This window comes from Branchiostoma floridae, chromosome 19 (genome assembly GCF_000003815.2).
Source record: "Branchiostoma floridae strain S238N-H82 chromosome 19, Bfl_VNyyK, whole genome shotgun sequence".
Lineage (NCBI taxonomy): Eukaryota > Metazoa > Chordata > Leptocardii > Amphioxiformes > Branchiostomatidae > Branchiostoma > Branchiostoma floridae.
Window position 1 is genome coordinate 2221747 of NC_049997.1, and position 18198 is coordinate 2239944.

General features: G+C 37.3%; 2 protein-coding genes and 1 long non-coding RNA gene across 3 annotated transcripts; 2 read left to right on the forward strand and 1 right to left on the reverse strand.

The window, feature by feature from the left end:
- Positions 1-131: 131 nt before the first annotated feature.
- LOC118406313 lies at positions 132-2881 on the forward strand. The gene is made up of 3 exons (XR_004830025.1): positions 132-357; positions 527-583; positions 1917-2881. It is a non-coding gene; the product is annotated as an uncharacterized LOC118406313 (long non-coding RNA).
- A 498-nt stretch (positions 2882-3379) lies between these two features.
- Positions 3380-6221, forward strand: LOC118407010 (C-type mannose receptor 2-like). The gene is made up of 4 exons (XM_035807423.1): positions 3380-3803; positions 4246-4464; positions 4872-4941; positions 5171-6221. Exons 1-4 carry the CDS (start codon positions 3380-3382, stop codon positions 5361-5363), a joined length of 906 nt encoding a protein of 301 aa, XP_035663316.1. The 3' UTR covers positions 5364-6221.
- Positions 6222-10126: 3905 nt separating this feature from the next.
- LOC118406347 (macrophage mannose receptor 1-like) lies at positions 10127-17627 on the reverse strand. The gene is made up of 6 exons (XM_035806307.1): positions 17361-17627; positions 15371-15489; positions 15142-15243; positions 12488-12889; positions 11410-11580; positions 10127-11005 (listed from the first exon to the last, which is right to left on the reverse strand). Exons 1-6 carry the CDS (start codon positions 17459-17461, stop codon positions 10587-10589), a joined length of 1314 nt encoding a protein of 437 aa, XP_035662200.1. The 5' UTR covers positions 17462-17627; the 3' UTR covers positions 10127-10586.
- Between the last annotated feature and the right edge of the window lie 571 nt (positions 17628-18198).

An 18198-nucleotide genomic window follows, 5' to 3' on the forward strand; every position in this document is an offset into this window, starting at 1 on the left:
ATGAATGAATGACCTTTATTGCACATTTTCGCTCAAACAAGCTAAGTATTGGTCGTAGCGCTAGTAATAAGGTACAATTTTTATATAAGAAAATTATATCAAGAATATATATTGTACATATCTCTATTTCTCTTTTAGGGCCAGTCGAATAATGGCTCTTCGATGACACAAACCGATTTCAAATCCGGCTCACTTCCCTTATTATTGCTTCCTTTCTCCAGAAAATTGCCAACTTCACATGGAGCGATGGAAGTCCTGCGGGTGACGCTTTCAAGGAGCAGGAAATTTCATTCGATTCTTTTCAGGAATACATTTGGAGACTGAATGATCCCTACTGCGCCTTTTTAGACGCCCACGGTGTGTTTGAAAATTCACGTTTGGTACAATGAGATAAAACGACTTTAGCTCTATTGATCAGCTATTAACTACATTTTTTTATTTGTTGCAAATCTAAATCAAGTATTATTTGACCTTATGTCATGAGCCAGTAATATTTTATCAACTTAACAATATCATTCCCTTGCAGGTTCGTGGAGTCTTCAACCTTGCAGCCTGATTGAGAAAGAATTCATCTGTGAGAAAGGTGTGATTATTGTCCATAACGAGGTTTTTCTGTCCACCTTCAGAATCTAGCAATGAACTGAAAACTGTAAAGATATACACATTTCTTTTATTGGTTCGCAAGAAAAATGTAAATAGATGTTCATCTATAACTTTTTGCGTTTTTGGAAGCTAGAAATGTACTATGATGCAATCTTATGCTTAGATATTTTTGATCATGGAGTATGTGATATGTTGCTAATGGAGGTAGAATTTGTAAATCTAGCCCTATAGTTTTTACAATATTTCACTGATTAAGCAACCTTTTACAGAGCTAGCTGGTACACAAAAGCAAACTATCTCAAGTGTCCCAAAGGCTGGTTTGAAAATTTTGAAAAGTAGAAGATGTTACTAGGTCGAATAGTGCAGCCATTTCGGTTTCAGGATTCGGTTTCGGTTTTAGAAAATAGGAAAACTTTTGAAAAAAAAAAACACTTCAACCAATGTTGTACATAATTCAAGGCTGAAATTATGTTGTTGTTTTTTAACAAATCTTGATGTCCGCACCCTTTATTGTCTGTTAGATATGACTTGCATAAAATGGCTTTCACAAGTGTAAAATAGAATAAATGCTGGTATTAGCTAAAAACGTATCTTAGGTGCTGGTTAATAATGATGACCTCGGCTCTCGATCAATGTCAACAGACAGCAGCGAATTCAAATAAATAAACTCAGCTGCTGCCAAAGTTGGTGTGTTACGCCAAAGGTCGGTTCTGCATTTATACAGATATGGAGAAACCTTATTTTTATCACAGAATTAGATAAGATGATAATTTGCATAATGTCAACGTAAAGCTGTCATTCTTCCATGGTAGTGAACGCTTGCAGATAGATGTGCAAAAGTTAGGTGTGACGGATCGTTCAGCGTAATATAACCAGCTGCTGTCGCGCCACGTTCTTGTGAAGCTGGTGTGTTAAGCCGAAGAGTAGTTATCCAGGCTATATAGATAGAGGTACAAATTACCTATCCGTGGCGTGTTTAAGTTATAGTTAAAGAATTTTACCACGGTACATATGTCAGATTACTTAAATGTAAAAGACATTTGCATTATAAATTGTAGAATGTAAATATGGCATTTCGCCAAGCAAAAAGACTTCTCCGCATATAACAAAGGCAATTTGGCAAATCTGTATCTTTGAGAACAATATGAATTGTGTTCATATTCATACTTGCATAATCAATTTTGCAATATAAAACATTGAAGAATCTGCATAGGCTCTAAATATTTTGGAAATTTAATTCTTTTAGATATGTACATATATCTGACAGCCAATTTTTCAAATAACATCTACACGCCCGTTTTTATTATGCTTAGATCCCTCACCACATCGCGCTGATAGATGTGAAACTACCGCAAACTACAACTTCAAGGACTTGACTGAAAATGCGGAATTGACTGTGAGAGAGGAACTTAATGCATATATACCCGATATGACAGGTAACGGAAGAACGCTATCTATCTGTGTAACGTCACCGTTTTATCAAGGCAGCAAGACAATTTTAATCTTAAACAATGTAACCTCGTTCTCTCTCGGCTATTGTTTGGTATTGTCTTCTGTTTGATTTGTTTAGAATCTTCTCATAAATAAAATGCTACAAACGGATTATGATCAAAATCTGTATGTGGAAGTATATGTTTGGGGAAGAAGTCAAAGACAACTTTGATCGTTTAGCTTCATTTTGTTGTCGCTACCTTCCATGAAAATATATATCGTTTCTAATGTGCTTGTCTCTGTATGCTTTTCCTGATATTTGTGATCAACAAAACTTCAAAACATCCATACAGGACTGTGATCTTGCTTATTATATGTCAAGATAGGACCTTTTACTCAGTGTTCGTGTTAGGTACATAGTACTATCATCTAGTGTTTATGCTACCATACTTCCATACGGATTGCTCTCCAGTGTAAGTGTTATCATGGGTCCATAAGAACGACTTTCGCAACGCCGCTCTGATTTTGAAAAGTTTAGAAAGTGCTTAATTTAATCGGAATGAATACGGTAATAACCATCTGGGCCAAAATATGTACACTACTATAGAGGTTTATAACAGTTGATTCTCCCCAAGAAAATTTGAAATCATCTCTATAGATCGTTTTCTGTTTCTTATTGGTGTGAACGTATGTACGTGGAAGACATTAGGCTCTGGGTAAAGGGTGGTCCCCTCTTCTCTTGGTACTGCAGCAGCAGGTTAAGGCATACTTTGTTGTGGACATGCCCCAGCCTCAATTTTCTGGCGGCAGATATATTTTGATTTTATTCACAATTGTTTTAGATATGTATTTCTGCCTCTACTCTGGATATTTTTCAACAGTGTCTCAAAGAAAGTAAACAAAGCAACGGATGACTTGATGACTTATGCCAGTCGGTTACAAAGTTTAGGCTGCCTAGGCTTACCCAGTGCAATTATTTTCTTTCTATTTTTAATAAATACCAAAGAGGTGCACACAATAAAAGCTAATAAAAGTCTTCGACTCGTGTAATCAATGAGACATTTCAGTGTTTCTATAGTGGAACTTCTATTGATCTAATTTATGGTAGTATGCTATGTTTCAGAGGTTGAACATTAACAGATGCCTATTATATGCAAATAATGGTTCAAATCGCATAATTTACCTAAAAATGATGGAACTTTTACTTTATACTTATGACAATTAAGTGGAACCTGAATTTTTCATGTATACATTTTAAAATGTAGCATACATTTGCACAAATGAAATATTTTCCAGAGGTATACGGTATCCGAACTATTTTTTTTCAGTGTGTGATGACGATTGCATGGCGAGGGAAACGTCCTGTGGGTATGTCCGATGTGGCCACCCTGACCAATACCGCTGTGGTCTAGTCTACACCCCTGGATATCCAACTGCCTTTCCCCGGTCAGTTATCTGCCTGTGGACCATCGATGGTCCTCCTGGAAGCTACGTCAGTCTTCTGTTGCTGGACGTAGATTTGCCCTGTAGGAGCCGTGTGCTACAAGTCAGGGATAGGTTTCTGACAGTAGGGTGGAACACGATCCACGGGCTGTGTCGCGGTGAGGGCGAACAGAAGCGTTATGTGTCGAGTTCCAACGAAATGCGTTTGGCCATGTTAGCGACCAGCCAGGATGCTGATATTGGTAACAGTCGCGGATTCATAGCAACGTTCAACGTCAGTACGTTTAGTGCCAGTCGACAGGTGAAGCACCTGCCTGACGATGCAGGTAAAAAATAACGCCCTTATATAGTAAGTATACACCGATTTAATTTGTTCCATCTCGGATTTTTTTTCAGTAAATTGTTGGGCTGGTCAAAAACAAAAAGGAAACAAAATTGCAAAACGTCTGGGGTGAACTTGGCATTATTTATTCAATGAATCTCTTCCTTTGATTTGATACCACTGCTCTGATCATGTGACTACAAAGAAACTCTCTGATCGGTTTATCAGCAGTATGTGCCCCTGCAATAGAAAAACATTTATTATTTTTCTTGGAACTATTTTTTTTCCTAATCGGATAGAATGGGTCGGGAAATCCGAGAAGCACCAAATTAAATTGGTGCGGTCTTATATTTGTCTATACATGATTTCCTATAATAATTTGCAAGCTTGATAAACAAGGGTATCTTAAGAAGTAAATTCTGTACCTGATATATCAACTTTACTAGGTTTCATTTGCCCGTGCGGTTGGCATCTGTTCCGCCGAAACTGCTACCAGACCTTTCGACATCACGTACCGGTGAACTGGGAGGATTCAGACGCCAAGTGCCGAGAGTATGGTGCCAACTTAACCAGCATCTCTGATCGGGCTGAGATGGAATTCCTCCACCTGCTTTTGGTCACCAATGTTGTCGTCAAACGCATCGTTGATCCGATGCTTTTTATTGGTAAAGTGTAAAATATTTAAAGGTTTGATTAAAAATTACAAGTTTGATAAAACATACATAAAATAAAACATAAACGCCACATTGCTAGAGCTAGCATTTGTGTTTATATTATATGAGGGCATACAGTCTGATAAAGACAAACTGGAAATATACCAGAACACGAAATATCAACGCCGAAAGTTCCGCTACCCTAAGATGACACAAGAAGGTGCATTCTTTGTCTTCTAAACACATATCCAAATACCAAATATTAATATTACAACAATCCATACAGGCATTTTCTAGTAATATCTTCGAAAGGAATTGCCGAGACATAAAAAATGCAGCTGTCGCTACGCTTCATTACATTAAATTAGTTTTCAGTATTGAATACCAACAGATGATTGATAGAAATTTGTTACCCTAAGGTCTATACGATACCCACCTGAACCGAACCTTCGTCTGGACCGATGGTATTCCAGTGACTTACATGGACTGGTGAGTATCTTTATCATTAGCCATGTTAAACTGAAGCTATTGGATATGTCATTTCTGTTATATCTGCTTCTGAAGTCAGACGGCACAAGAAGAACTGCTCAATACAATCTTAAACCATTTTACGAAATTCTATGCGCATTCAAGAAGACCCAGTTATGCCGTCAAGATACTGCGGCACTGGAATCCTATCCTACAGCATTATATGGTCTGTGTTGTTATTACATATTAGGTCACCAATGGATGTCAGAACCTGGTTCCCACAACCGGACGGCGCCAAGATCAACTACTGCGTTGCCATAGTGATGAAGAACGTCTGGGGAACTGACCAATGGTACGACGTGGCCTGCGATGATCGGGCCACTAGATCTTTCATCTGCAAGGGAGCGGCCGAAAAAGTGACACGATCGGGAGACAATGCTTAAAGAACACACTTAGAGATGGCGGATAAACTCATTTATTCATATTGTTATGTCCTACTCTACCTTTAAGTCACGCAAGCATAACGGCACTCAGAATGGATAGCAACGCTTAATATTAATGATGTATACCTTAAATTGTAGACAAAAACAGGCGCGGGGGTTCGAGGCGAAATAAAGAAAAAAAATCTCACGTACGCCACAGAATTGGGTTAACTTTTTTACCTGTTGTAAACGTATGTAAATAGGCTATTTTGACGTCTGCAATGCATCTGCATTATCAATGATACTGCAAATTTGACATAACCAATTACCAGAATACATTATTCATGCAAGGAAGAAGCATAGTCTAGAACTTGGCAAAGAAGCCAGTGCATTATATTTATATAGAATTAGAGAAATAATACACAATTAATACAACTCAATCCTGCGTTCAGTTGAGTCATAATGATTGGTCGTTATCAGTCAATTCTAAAGGGTTAAAGACATATAGCATATTATTCAACCATAACCGTATTCATCCAGACGTATCAATATCTAAGTGTTACATTTTATATTAGATATTCAGGATTTCTTATTTATATCTAAGACTTCTGTTGTCAATAGCAAGCACAGATACGTCAAAATGGTGTCATAAAATGACGTCATATCTACAGATATCGATCCTAATTTTTGATTATTAAGCCTTGAATGTCTTCAGATGCATATTCTTTAACATAACCCCGACATTCAAACGTCGTAAAAGTATCCTAATTACTGGCAAACCTATTTTGGCGGCCAAATTTGCATAGCCACCACTACGCCATTACGGTCACTTTTTCTCGAACTATTGGGTTTTTCCTGTTGACCAAGTACCTAATCATTATGAACTAGACTTCTACGAACACATATCTTCGCCGAATAAACCAGGTTTGTTATGTTGAATGATGTCTGTAGACATAAATGTGTGACTCGTTACATTTTTTTTATAACGTCACATAACCTCTTATCAACTACAGCTTTTGTGAATGACACGAAAACGAAGTGCTAGGGAGCCCCGAATCGTCAGTCTTTGTGTGCCCAAAACCAATGTCTGACGTAATATCATAAATATTAAAGATCTCGGGCAAGAACTAATCCCCTGAGACTTGAGAATCTAACAGGTGTCAGAGCAACCCTACAGAGGTGGATTTGATTTTTGTGATGTCAGGATCTTATACTCTCATACTACTTTATGTATATGCCTCTCAGAGTTTGTTTACTTTAGCTACTCTACACATTTTGATCCTGCAATTAAAAAAAAACGCAAGGGGAACCATATATACACCTCTTACTCTCTGCTCTCTTTCTAAGTTACATTTGTGACAACTTAAAAAGTCATAAGCATTAAGATAAATCCAGAAAACACCATGCCTTACTGGGAAGATGATTTTAACATTCCCCTCCCATGGAGACAAATATTTCAGCTCCCCTACAAACTTACAATAGATTCCGCCAGCAGGATCTTCCAATTTAAACTCTTGCATAGGTTTCTAGCTACAAACAGAATGCTGTATATTTGGAACATCAAAAGCAGTTCGAAATGTTCTCTGTGCGGGGAGGATGATGAAACAGCGTAACATTTATTTTGGAATTGTCACATTGTATTTTTATTTTGGAAAAAGGTTCAAATTTGGTATAATTCCATAACAGGACATTACCTAGATATAAACAACCCATTGAATGTATTACTATGCGATTTATCGAGTGAAACACCAGTAATTGCTAATGTTATAATTCTACTGGGCAAAATATATATCTATAAAAACCGGGAGACATCGAATCTATCCATCCACATGTTTATTGCCTTCGCTAAATATGTACATAAAATGGGAAAAAAATATCGCAACAGCTAAAAACAAAATAAGTAAACATAACAAAAAGTGGGCACCCTTATACCTGTTTCTGTAATATCACTATCACAAGTACTTACCTGTCAGTGTATGTGCACTTGTATGTTCTTGTTTAAGTTTTCTTGTATTGTATGTTTTTTTTAGTTTATCTGAATAAAGTTTGAAAAAAAAAGTCATATCATTGAAATCAGTAGAACTCTAAACTTGCCTTATTCATTATGCAAATTATCTGTTAATTTGCATGATTAGTATCTCACATGTAAGTCTTCACTTAGGATATCTAAATTAAAAAAAATCGTTTATATTTTCCGTCGCCATTTGCATTATTAAGATGTATTTACATTGCTCTATTTCTCAGATACACATGTTGCATGTTTAAAAGAACTATGATAATCATGAAATGCAGTGGATTTATAAACTTTGCTTGAAAATTATGCAAATAAGCTGTTGATTTGATTAATTATTGGATAAATTCTCGTTAATTGTTTCTGAATCCTGCTATAGATTTTAAGGCGCCAAGCCTTCTCACTTTGTGGCCTTTAACCAATCCCCGTAGGCGAATAAGTTTGTTTTAAGACCTCAACCAGAATCAAAACTATTTTAAGGTCGCCATATCGGGAAGAGATTTTAACAAACTACTTCTTTGAAAAAATCGCATACAGGCCTCACTATGAACTAATCAGTTATCTTAAGTTCTCCTGTGTTCGTAGAAGTTATTCTGGATCAAAGTCGAAATGCAATTCCAACACAAATAAGCGGAATTACCAAAGTCGGCTGTCAACTTCCAGTCTTTATAATGGAATGTGCAATTCACTGCTTCTGCGAAGTCATGCTAAGTAGATAGAACGCGTGACTCGATACGCAGTGAATCATAAGTTGCAGAAAGTCTGTAGATCCCCCCGTCTGTAATACGTTAAGGCTATAAACATATGATGCAATGGGCCCTTTTCAAGGCATCTTCCAATTAATCATTATTAGATAGAGCTAAATATAAGAGTTTCTATATTACACTTCGAGGATTACAAGATGCATCAGATTATGACAGAATATATATATATATATATATATATATATATATATTTCGAAATATACTTTTGTCTGAATTACTTAGATGATACTTGCGCCATATTGTGTGGTATGTGTGGCGCAAAAGGTAGAGCGCTCGACTCGGAACCTAAACGGTCCTGGGTTCAATACTCGCCCCTTATTTTTTTTGTTGAGGCATTCTTTGTGTCAGGATTAATGATTTAAGGGAACGGTCTTTTCACATAGCTTGGAATGACTGCACTCCTTGCACATCATATGCAGTACACACTGTTACATATTGTAACGATGTTTCGTATGCTTATGGCTGTTTTAATGAAGACCAATATGTCCCAGCTTTTATTTCGTAAATGAGCTTGTGCTTTTTACAATTTGAATGGAATGCTTCGTCGTTTGGCCTAAAAAAAAGTAATTTTGAAGGTAGATCTAGACAAATAAGATGCTTTCAAAAAGACCAATAAAGACAGATATAACATAGCTTTTGCCTATTTATTTTCAGCTTAACTTTTACAATGTGGGATGATATCCTTACACGAGGTCAAAAAAATAATCAAGACAGATATGCCAGCTTTATGTCAATATCTATAAAATATGAAGTGATGTGCTTTCAGGTGGTTGTCGTTTGGAATTGAAGGTGATGTGTTACGCCGAAGGGTGGTTATGCCTGCTATATGGATACTTATTAAGTAAAACCTGGTTTTGAAAGGTTAATAAGTCACATATTTCAAACTAGTCATAAAACCAATGGATTACAAGTTGTTTAGATTCTGCTTTGAAGACAAGGACTAGCGCAGCTAAAATAAAGTAAGTATGGAAGGACAAAAGTTTTTCCGTACACTTGGCACGGGAAACTGTTAAAGTGCTTGACGTTAGAACATAATGATGACCCGGCTAACTTCGGTCACCGGTTGGATAGAGAATAAATGTACTGAATATTCCAATGGGGGCTATCCCCATCACTACACAAACCTCCGTTTGATTCAGTCCTTCGTCGCCGAGGTTAACCTTATGTACGGTTCTTTGATATACATGTGCAATCAACTACTACTTTACAATGTATACCCGGTACCCTGAAATACATAGTATAAATCAACTCAAAACCAGTCTGTGAATTCTCTAACTAGTTTTAGATTTACTATGGAAAACAAAACTTTGGCATATACACAAAGAAAGGCACTGATAAAATTATTATACAAGAAAAATAAATTACAAATGTTAAAGAATTGGAGACCAATCAGTCTGCTTAACTGCGACCACAAACTAATTGCATTTGCGCTTGCCAATAGAATTAAAACATCTTAAAACTTGTCCACGAAAATCAGACAGCATACATAAAAGGACGATTCATAGGTGAGAACATAAGACAAATAAAGGACAAAATGTTTTTAAGAACTGGTACATGGTATTGTATAATTTTCTTATTAATTACACGATTATCCCCTAATTTGCATAATTAGTACCATATTTTGTACATTTTGGTCTTAGTTACCTACATACAAATATCTAAGAATCCGTTATTCCTTTCTTGGGTCATCCTCTTCGGTTAACCCTTGCGGCTCGAGGTCAGACATCGACGTTAGGGCTGCCCATTGAAAAGCATGTTAAAATACATTAAATGAAGGCTTAAACCGCCCACAATACCGTTTTCAGGGGTTGTCAACACGGGACATCGTCCAACTACATGCAAAGAAAAAGTAGCCCAATTACTATACTGTTTGTAACGTTACAAAGAAACAAGTCAACGAAACATCAACCCTCGCAACAACACGATTTTTCTGGCTCAAAGTGTAATGAAACCGAGCACAATGTGGATTTACAGCATTTCATATAATTGCATTAATGACAATGACAATCACAATCACAATGATGTTTATTGCATTAATAAGCATGTATGACACAAGTGTTATTGGCCTCATATTAGCATATCTTAAATGCACCTCTGTTCCGAATTTCCGGTCAATCGTTTGTTATACCAGAGTAAAGGGGGCCAAAATTTAGTTTGGGTTTAAAATGGCAAAAACAACAACAATAAAATGATGTATGAATAAAAAGCTTGAGAGTATTGGCCCATTGTACCCTTGTGCCAACTTTCAGGTCTTTCGGTCCAGAAACAACAGATGTGAACCGCATTGAAGATTTTACAGCAGAAGAAGAAACATTATTAATGCAGAAAATTCAAACATACATATATTAAAAGCCGCAATTAATACGGACGCGATATACACGCGATATGTGACCCTCCCTCTTTTTTTTTACAGTGTCACTGAAGAGTTTTTAAAGGTAACTAAAGAATACATTATTTGCCCCTCTAAAATCATGACCTCAACTTACCAGCTTCACAGATGAAACCAACCAATCTCGAACAGCGTTCGTCGTTCCATTTGTTTCTTAATATTTCAACATTTTTTGTTGCAGGGAAGTAGTCTGCGCATTCCTCGTTTCCACCATGATTACTTGGCTCCCTCTCGCCCCAGTCGGTGTACCGCAGTCCTCCGCCATCAACGTAATTCCACGAGCCATTCTTACGGTCAAGTCCAAAGAAGAAAAACGCATTCCTGTTCGCGGCGTTCTTCAACTCGATAAGAAAGTCGTTGGTTGCGATGTCGCGAGGCATAGCCAGAGTGCCGCCGTCAGTTTGGCAGATCGCCAAAGCCTGATCATAGTTTTTCCGTCTGTTGTAGGCACGGTAACACAGGCGCGTATGTGCGAGGTACGAGTAGCCATCCGAACACCCTGCAGCGAAAAGACATTATTATAGTTAAGTCGAAAAAGAGGAAATACCAGACTATTTTCACATTCATTTGTGCAGCAGCAAATGAATTTGCTGTTTTTAACCCTATTCAGACTCGGGGAGGCGTATTAAAAGTGTCGGCGCCAACTTTGACGTCGTAAGACTGCCGAACGACGTGTCCTAAGACTACCAATCTTGGTGACTTTTTCTAAAAATTTAGTTGAAAATAGGTTTAGAAAAATCAATTAAGTTTGTGATTTTTCTTGTTATCATATTCATGGAACCATTTGTAAGACCCAGTAAGAAAATATTTTTCTATTTTCCCTCCAACATTCTAATATCTTTTTTTTTTTCTTAATATTCTATGACAATAATAGGGTCTCAATCCATGTTATTAACATCATACTTGCACATGTTGGTGGATTTCCACTCCAGGCCAGACTCGACAGGCAGGTAAGTGTAGAAGAACCGACCAGGTTGTATCCTGTGTTGCAAATGAAGGTAACCACGTCCCCGTAGGAGTTGGAACCGTTCATGGCACCGTTTGTAGGCGCTGTCAGTTCGGGACATTTGCCAACTACATGCAAAAAAAAATAGCTCAATCTCTATACTGTTTGTAACGTTACATCAAAATGAGTCCATGAAACTTTACCTCTTGCAACAAGCCTTTTTCTGGCTTAAAGTTTAATGCAACCAAGCCCAATATGAATTTACAGCATTTCACGACAAATTCATAGACGATGTAGGAATGTGACAAACTTTATCAATGTATTATACTTTACTAAATTCTGAAAAGACCAGGCACCGCTCTTGAAACTGTGGGTCTAAGGGAGACTTAGTATCATTTATATATATATATATATATATATGTTAAAAAAATTCTCAACGTAATTTCTTTCACTTTATGCCAACAGTGTAATTGGTCCATTTGAACATATGTGCAGGCACTCTTATACGAAATTTCATTCCTTTCGTTGTGAAACCAGGGTTGAGGAGCCAAAAGTTGGCATTAATTGCAAGATTAAGCATGTATGACAAAAGTTTTATTGGAATCGCATATCTTTAATGCACTTCTGTACCAATTTTCCGGTCAACCGGTTGAAATACCAGAGTGTACATACAGGGGTCAAAATTCAAATTGGGTTTTAAATGGCCAAAACAACAACAATAAGATGATGTATGACGAAATAAGCCTAAGAGTATTGGCCCACTGTACCCTCCCCTGTGCACACTTTCAGGTCTTTCGGTCCAGAAACAACAGATGTGAACCGCATTGAAGATTTTACAGCTGCAGAAGAAGAAACATTGCAAATACAATATAAAATTCTAAGCATACACATGTTACAATCTGTACCTTATACAGACTCGATATACACTTAGTTGTGACCCTCCCCCTTATGTAACTTTACAAAGTCACTGATAAGTTTTTAAAGGTAACTATAGATATACATTATTTCCCCCCTAGAACCATGACCTCAACTTACCAGCTTCACAGATGAAACCAACCAATCTCGAACAGCGTTCGTCATTCCATTTATTTCGTAATATTTCAACACTTTTTGTTGCAGGGAAGTAGTCTGCGCATTCCTCGTTTCCACCATAATTATTTGGCTCTCTCTCACCCCAGTCGGTGTACCGCAGTCCTCCGCCATCAACGTAATTCCACGAGCCATTTCTACGGTCAAGTCCAAAGAAGAAAAACGCATTCCTGTTCGCGGCGTTCTTCAACTCGATAAGAAAGTCGTTGGTTGCGATGTCGCGAGGCATAGCCAGAGTGCCGCCGTCAGTTTGGCAGATCGCCAAAGCCTGATCATAGTTCTTCCGTCTGTTGTAGGCACGGTAACACAGGCGCGTATGTGCGAGGTACGAGTAGCCATCCGAACACCCTGCAGCGAAAAGACATTATTATAGTTAAGTCGATAACGAGGAAATAACAGACTATTTTCACATTCATTTGTGCAGCAGCAAACAAATTTGCTGCCTTTAACCGTATTCAGACTGGGGTTGGGGTTGTCGAAAGGGGAATAAATGTGTTTGAAATTGACTCTAGTTTTAAGAAGGGACACGCTAGAAAATGTCAATATCAGAATAAAAAGGGAATTATGTGCAACATTGTACATAAAAACTCAATTATTTGAACACATATGGCCACAAAGAGACACTGTAGCTACTGTAAGTACAAAGACACTTCACAACTCTGGATACACATGATGTCAGAAGTTAAAACTTCCGGTTAAAATTCCAATAAAAATTACACTAAAACCAACCTAGTTATCATGTATATATATACATATATATATATATATATATATATATATATATATATATATCATACAGCAATACTCGTCATACCTGTATACTAAGTAAACATGTTGAGAGACATAACCATCTAGATATGCTAACTTGTAAGGCATACCGGTAACCGTTTTGTAGAATTTTTTAAAACTTTAAAGGTTATTTGCATTATTGAGATGAGAATTTACCATTTGGCTATAAACACACACCCTGCATAACTGGATAAGGGAAACTGCAGTGAATGGACCTACCGCCCTAAACTTCCCATGCAGGGACTTGAATAAAAGAGGACTAAATACAAAGTTGCGGTGATTTTTGCCTTTACATTGTTTCTAATTGTGCAATACTAATTTCTTCCTCCCATATCCTCACAATGTTGTTGATATAATTTCTTTAGACAGTGTATCATTGTTGTATGGTTGCATATAGTGTGGCACAAAATCCTACTGTCAGAGGCATTTTACTCCATACAAATCACCAATTTCACTGTAAATTTCTATCTCCAGACAGAACACAAATACCATGTCTTGATGATAGACAACTGCTGACAACTCTACAAAAACATCCTGCAGGGACAAGAAAGGTTACTGTATCATTTAAATTGCCTATATAGAACAACCACACTATATAGAATAACACACCTTTACTATATGTAGTAATAAACAGTGACAAAGAAAATATTTCTCATCAAGGTCAACATTTAGATGTGCTATTGACTGTAGTTTGTCTGTATGATGGCATGTCCACTCCTGTTCTTTAAGTCCTTACAAGCTGAACATAATTTCCAAATCGAGTCATGTTAGGGCTTTTTAGGTGCAGTGTATTCTTTTTAGTATGTAACTAAATATTGTAACAATCATAATGTCAACAAATGGTTTAGGATTATATGTTGGGCACATGCTGTGATGTACTGAAAGTACAACAAGTTCATTGTCAATTGCCATTATTTCTATATTGTATTTTGATATTGAAATGAGATTTTTGTCAAAAGTAAGCAACTTGAAATGTTAAAGTTTTAGAGAATACTTTCATTTGTAGCATATCCAATAAAATATAAAAGTTAGAGGCATTGATTTGAATATTGTCATTTGTGTTAACGAAGTCATAAACCGTTTTCTGGTAAAAGTGTCCTCAAAGCCATATTAGTTTGTCAAAAATTGAAACTGTTCATAAAGATGATAATGTCATATCTGACATAACTGGTCATATCTGACAAAACTGGTCATATCTGACATAACGTTGTCTCGCCTCTGATTTCCTCTTAGCCCTGCCTGTTCCCGCTATGTGTTCATTGTTGTGCCATATTTTGCAACAAGTGTACGACATAATAGGGGATTGCATTTTCGACATAAAGAAAAATGTGGTAACGTTAGGACTTGACGGCAAAATAAAATATGTAGTCGACATCAGCAAAATGTATGTTGCAATGAGCATAATTGACGTTATAAATGTCCAACTAAGATATGTTAGATATTAAAGTCTGGATAGGGTTAAACTTGAATGGTAACATTTGCCAGCAAATACATATATTTTACCTTTCACATTGTCTAACTGTGGCCTATTACAAAGTACTGCGCTGTTTATTATTACTCTAACACATTCACATACATGTATATGTACAAGGTGACCAGCCCCTCTTGTTCTCATATACTAAATGCTACATGATGTAATCGACACCAACTTGTGCCTACCTCATTACCATATAGCCATGGTGACAGAATAGACGTCTAGTCCAGATCATGGGTCTATTTCTTTCGAGAGGAAACGGAGCAAAAACAATATGATTTCCCTTTATGATTATAAAGGTAAACATACAAAGGGAAATGTCACTGAGAAATCTTACCATGCTGCGGGTTGAAGACAAGTCTTTGTGACAAGGATTCCCGGGCGCGCACAACCCGCAGTATCGCCTGGTCAATCTTAGCCTTTATTTCTAAGATCCGTCCTGGCAAGTAAATGTTGTAAAGACTAAATTAGAATCGCAATACACACAGAATGAATTGGTGAATTTATTGCAAACATCATGGGTACTGACAAGAACAAGGTTAACAAGAACAAAAAATATTCATTACTTTTTAAATGGGCCACTTCCTGCTTGGATAATCCGTACACATTCGGGCTTGGCCACATGACCGCAAAGTACAGGAGAACAAATGCCTTGCTGTAGGTCCAGTTTCCCATGTTGGCCATTCTTGGGATAAGAAATACAAAGTCAACAGTTAGGCGGCTTTGTTAATGATGATAACTTGCCAAAGGAGAGGAATGGGCTCATGGTACTATGTTTCACTGCTCTTATGACCTCGAAAGGACTTTTGGCCTTATACTTTGACCTATCCTTCCAAAATTACATATTAAAAGTTTTGTGGACGTACCTTGTCTACGAGGACTTCTCGTCCCCCTGCGGGGCCCGCTGACGCTCTGGTCTTAGTGTAATGCATGAGACATCGGCTTAAGTCTATATATAGCATACAGTAACATAACTAATCTGTTGTAACTGCATCACGGTGAACACAAAGGCTTTCAGGTTAAGGCCGACTGCAAAGAAAAAAAAAATGATATGTCCCTTTTTTGTACGTGGCATCAGTCACCCCATTGCCAAAAGTCCTTATTAATTTGTAAATGTGGAAATTAATGCCAATGTCAGGGTAACCTTCACAAACATCAGTATATCAACAGAATGTGAACACAGAAGCTAGGTTTTGATTATAGGCTAAAGCCCTTCCACAATACACCACGTCCTGCACGTCCACACAAATTGAATTTAGGGTGTGTTTTGGGTTGCTTTAACAAATGGTTGCTTGGCATTAAATCTGATTAACAGAAATATGTGGCTCTCCTCACAGACAAATAATTTCCATTGACTCGACTTCTAACGAATACATTGTTGCTTTAAGCTGTAAACCTTGTCCACATTAACGCCCTTTTGATGACGTTATATAATTACAACGGATAAGTAAAGACATTTTAAACGTTGTTACATATATTGTGCGTTGCACTAACACTGCACTAAATGACCTTGAATCATGGTGAATATGCATAGGTATGTCTCCGTATTTTGGGGGAATGCAGGCAAATCCAGCGACGGATTCGTCACAAATCCAAACTTTAGAAACGGTTATCCTGAAACTGAAAATGACGAATATCCGAAAATATAGATTTAACTTAAGACAAATACAGATCGGTATTTTTTCTGTATTTTTGTGACTCCGTATCAGAGCCTTTACCAAGAGCAGTATACCAACAGAATTTGAACACAAAAGGTTTAGATTATAGCCTAAACCCTTCCATAATACAGCACGACCACACAACTTAAATTTAGGATGTGTTTTAGGTTGCTTTAGCAAATGGTTGCTTAGCATCAAACTTGATTAACAGAAATATGTGGCTCTCCTCACAGACAAATAATTTCCATTGACTCGACTTCTAACGAATATATTGTTGCTCAAACATTGCCGTTTCTTCTTTCAAATTCATAAGTTGGTAGAGCCATTCACTACAACCTAAATATATATTCTTCCTTTGTCAAAATTCAGCTTTGATAAAAAATATGAGTCCTAAAATTGGCTTTTTTTGGAGATTTTCTCGTCAAAAACATATACTTTACTTTCCAATATCGTTATTATTCACATTACCTATGGGGCCTTGCCACTTCTTACTTCTTGAATGATGCGTTCTACGGAGACTGATTGTTTACCAGCGGCACTTGTGATATGGGTTGAAAAAGTAGGTCATAACAGTAGAAAACACTTGATGAATTGAATGTTACAGTATCTAAGGAAACCACCTATAAAACCCAGTTAAAGTTATGATATCTTTGGCTTTGTATTCCGAGTATCAGGTATTTGTCTTCACTTGTCCTTCTTGTGTACCGATGCCCACGAGATGCCCACTTGGTTGAATTGAATGCGACCATCTGTAGAAGTCATGACCGTCGTGCTATAACCTTATATAGTCCTAACGTCGTCAGAAACCGACTTACCGTAAAAACGTTCACAAAAGTCTTGGGCACTTCGGAAAGGAAATGTCATAGAGAAGAAGAGCTTTAAGCTTTTAGTGACATACCTGACAAGGTGAATTGGCAGGTTGTTGGGAAGACAAGAAAACTGATGACTGCGGTAACGTTGCAAGCAGATGTCCCAAATAAGGTCAATTTGTTTGCGCATGCGGGTTAAAATTGCAGTGGTATAGGGTTCGTAGATAGTTGTAGTTGTTTTAAGCGGACAGAGATCTAGAAGATTTTTAGTACTACGATCATCTTCCTCCTTTTTTTATGAATGAATGAATGACCTTTGTTGTACATTTGTGCTCAAGCAAGCTAAGTATAGGTCGTAGCGCGAGCAATAAGGGCCATAAGGTACATTTTCTAAAATAAAAAATGGTATCTTGCCACATCTACATAGACTAATACATTCTAGTGTGTAAAGGTTCAACTTATTATTGCTTCTTAAAACAGTTGTTAACATAAGGACAAATGGATATGTGTGTACTTGATTTGAAACTACTGCCCGCTTTGGTACTGCTAACCCGGTCTCAGTCGACTAAATGATAGACAATCACGAAATGCCTCAAGACAAATTGACAATTAAAGTGTATCAACTTACCTGGCTGAGGTGGGTTCAAAGGTCATTCAACCCAAACAACTTGTAGATCATTGAAAAACAGGTCACGCAATAAACTATGAATAGGATGCGTGGAGCACCGACGCTGTCATACAGGGCCCCAATCACGGTTTTTGTGGTGCGATGATTTGGAACCCTGACATTTTGAAGAGCACATACACTTACGTACTTAGTTATCCAATCAAGTGAGGCTCCTCCACAGCACTTGTAATTCATTGGTCCTCCATGGCCCTTCGTAGCACTATAGTATCTTCCAGGTTTTTATATCTATGTACATTGTC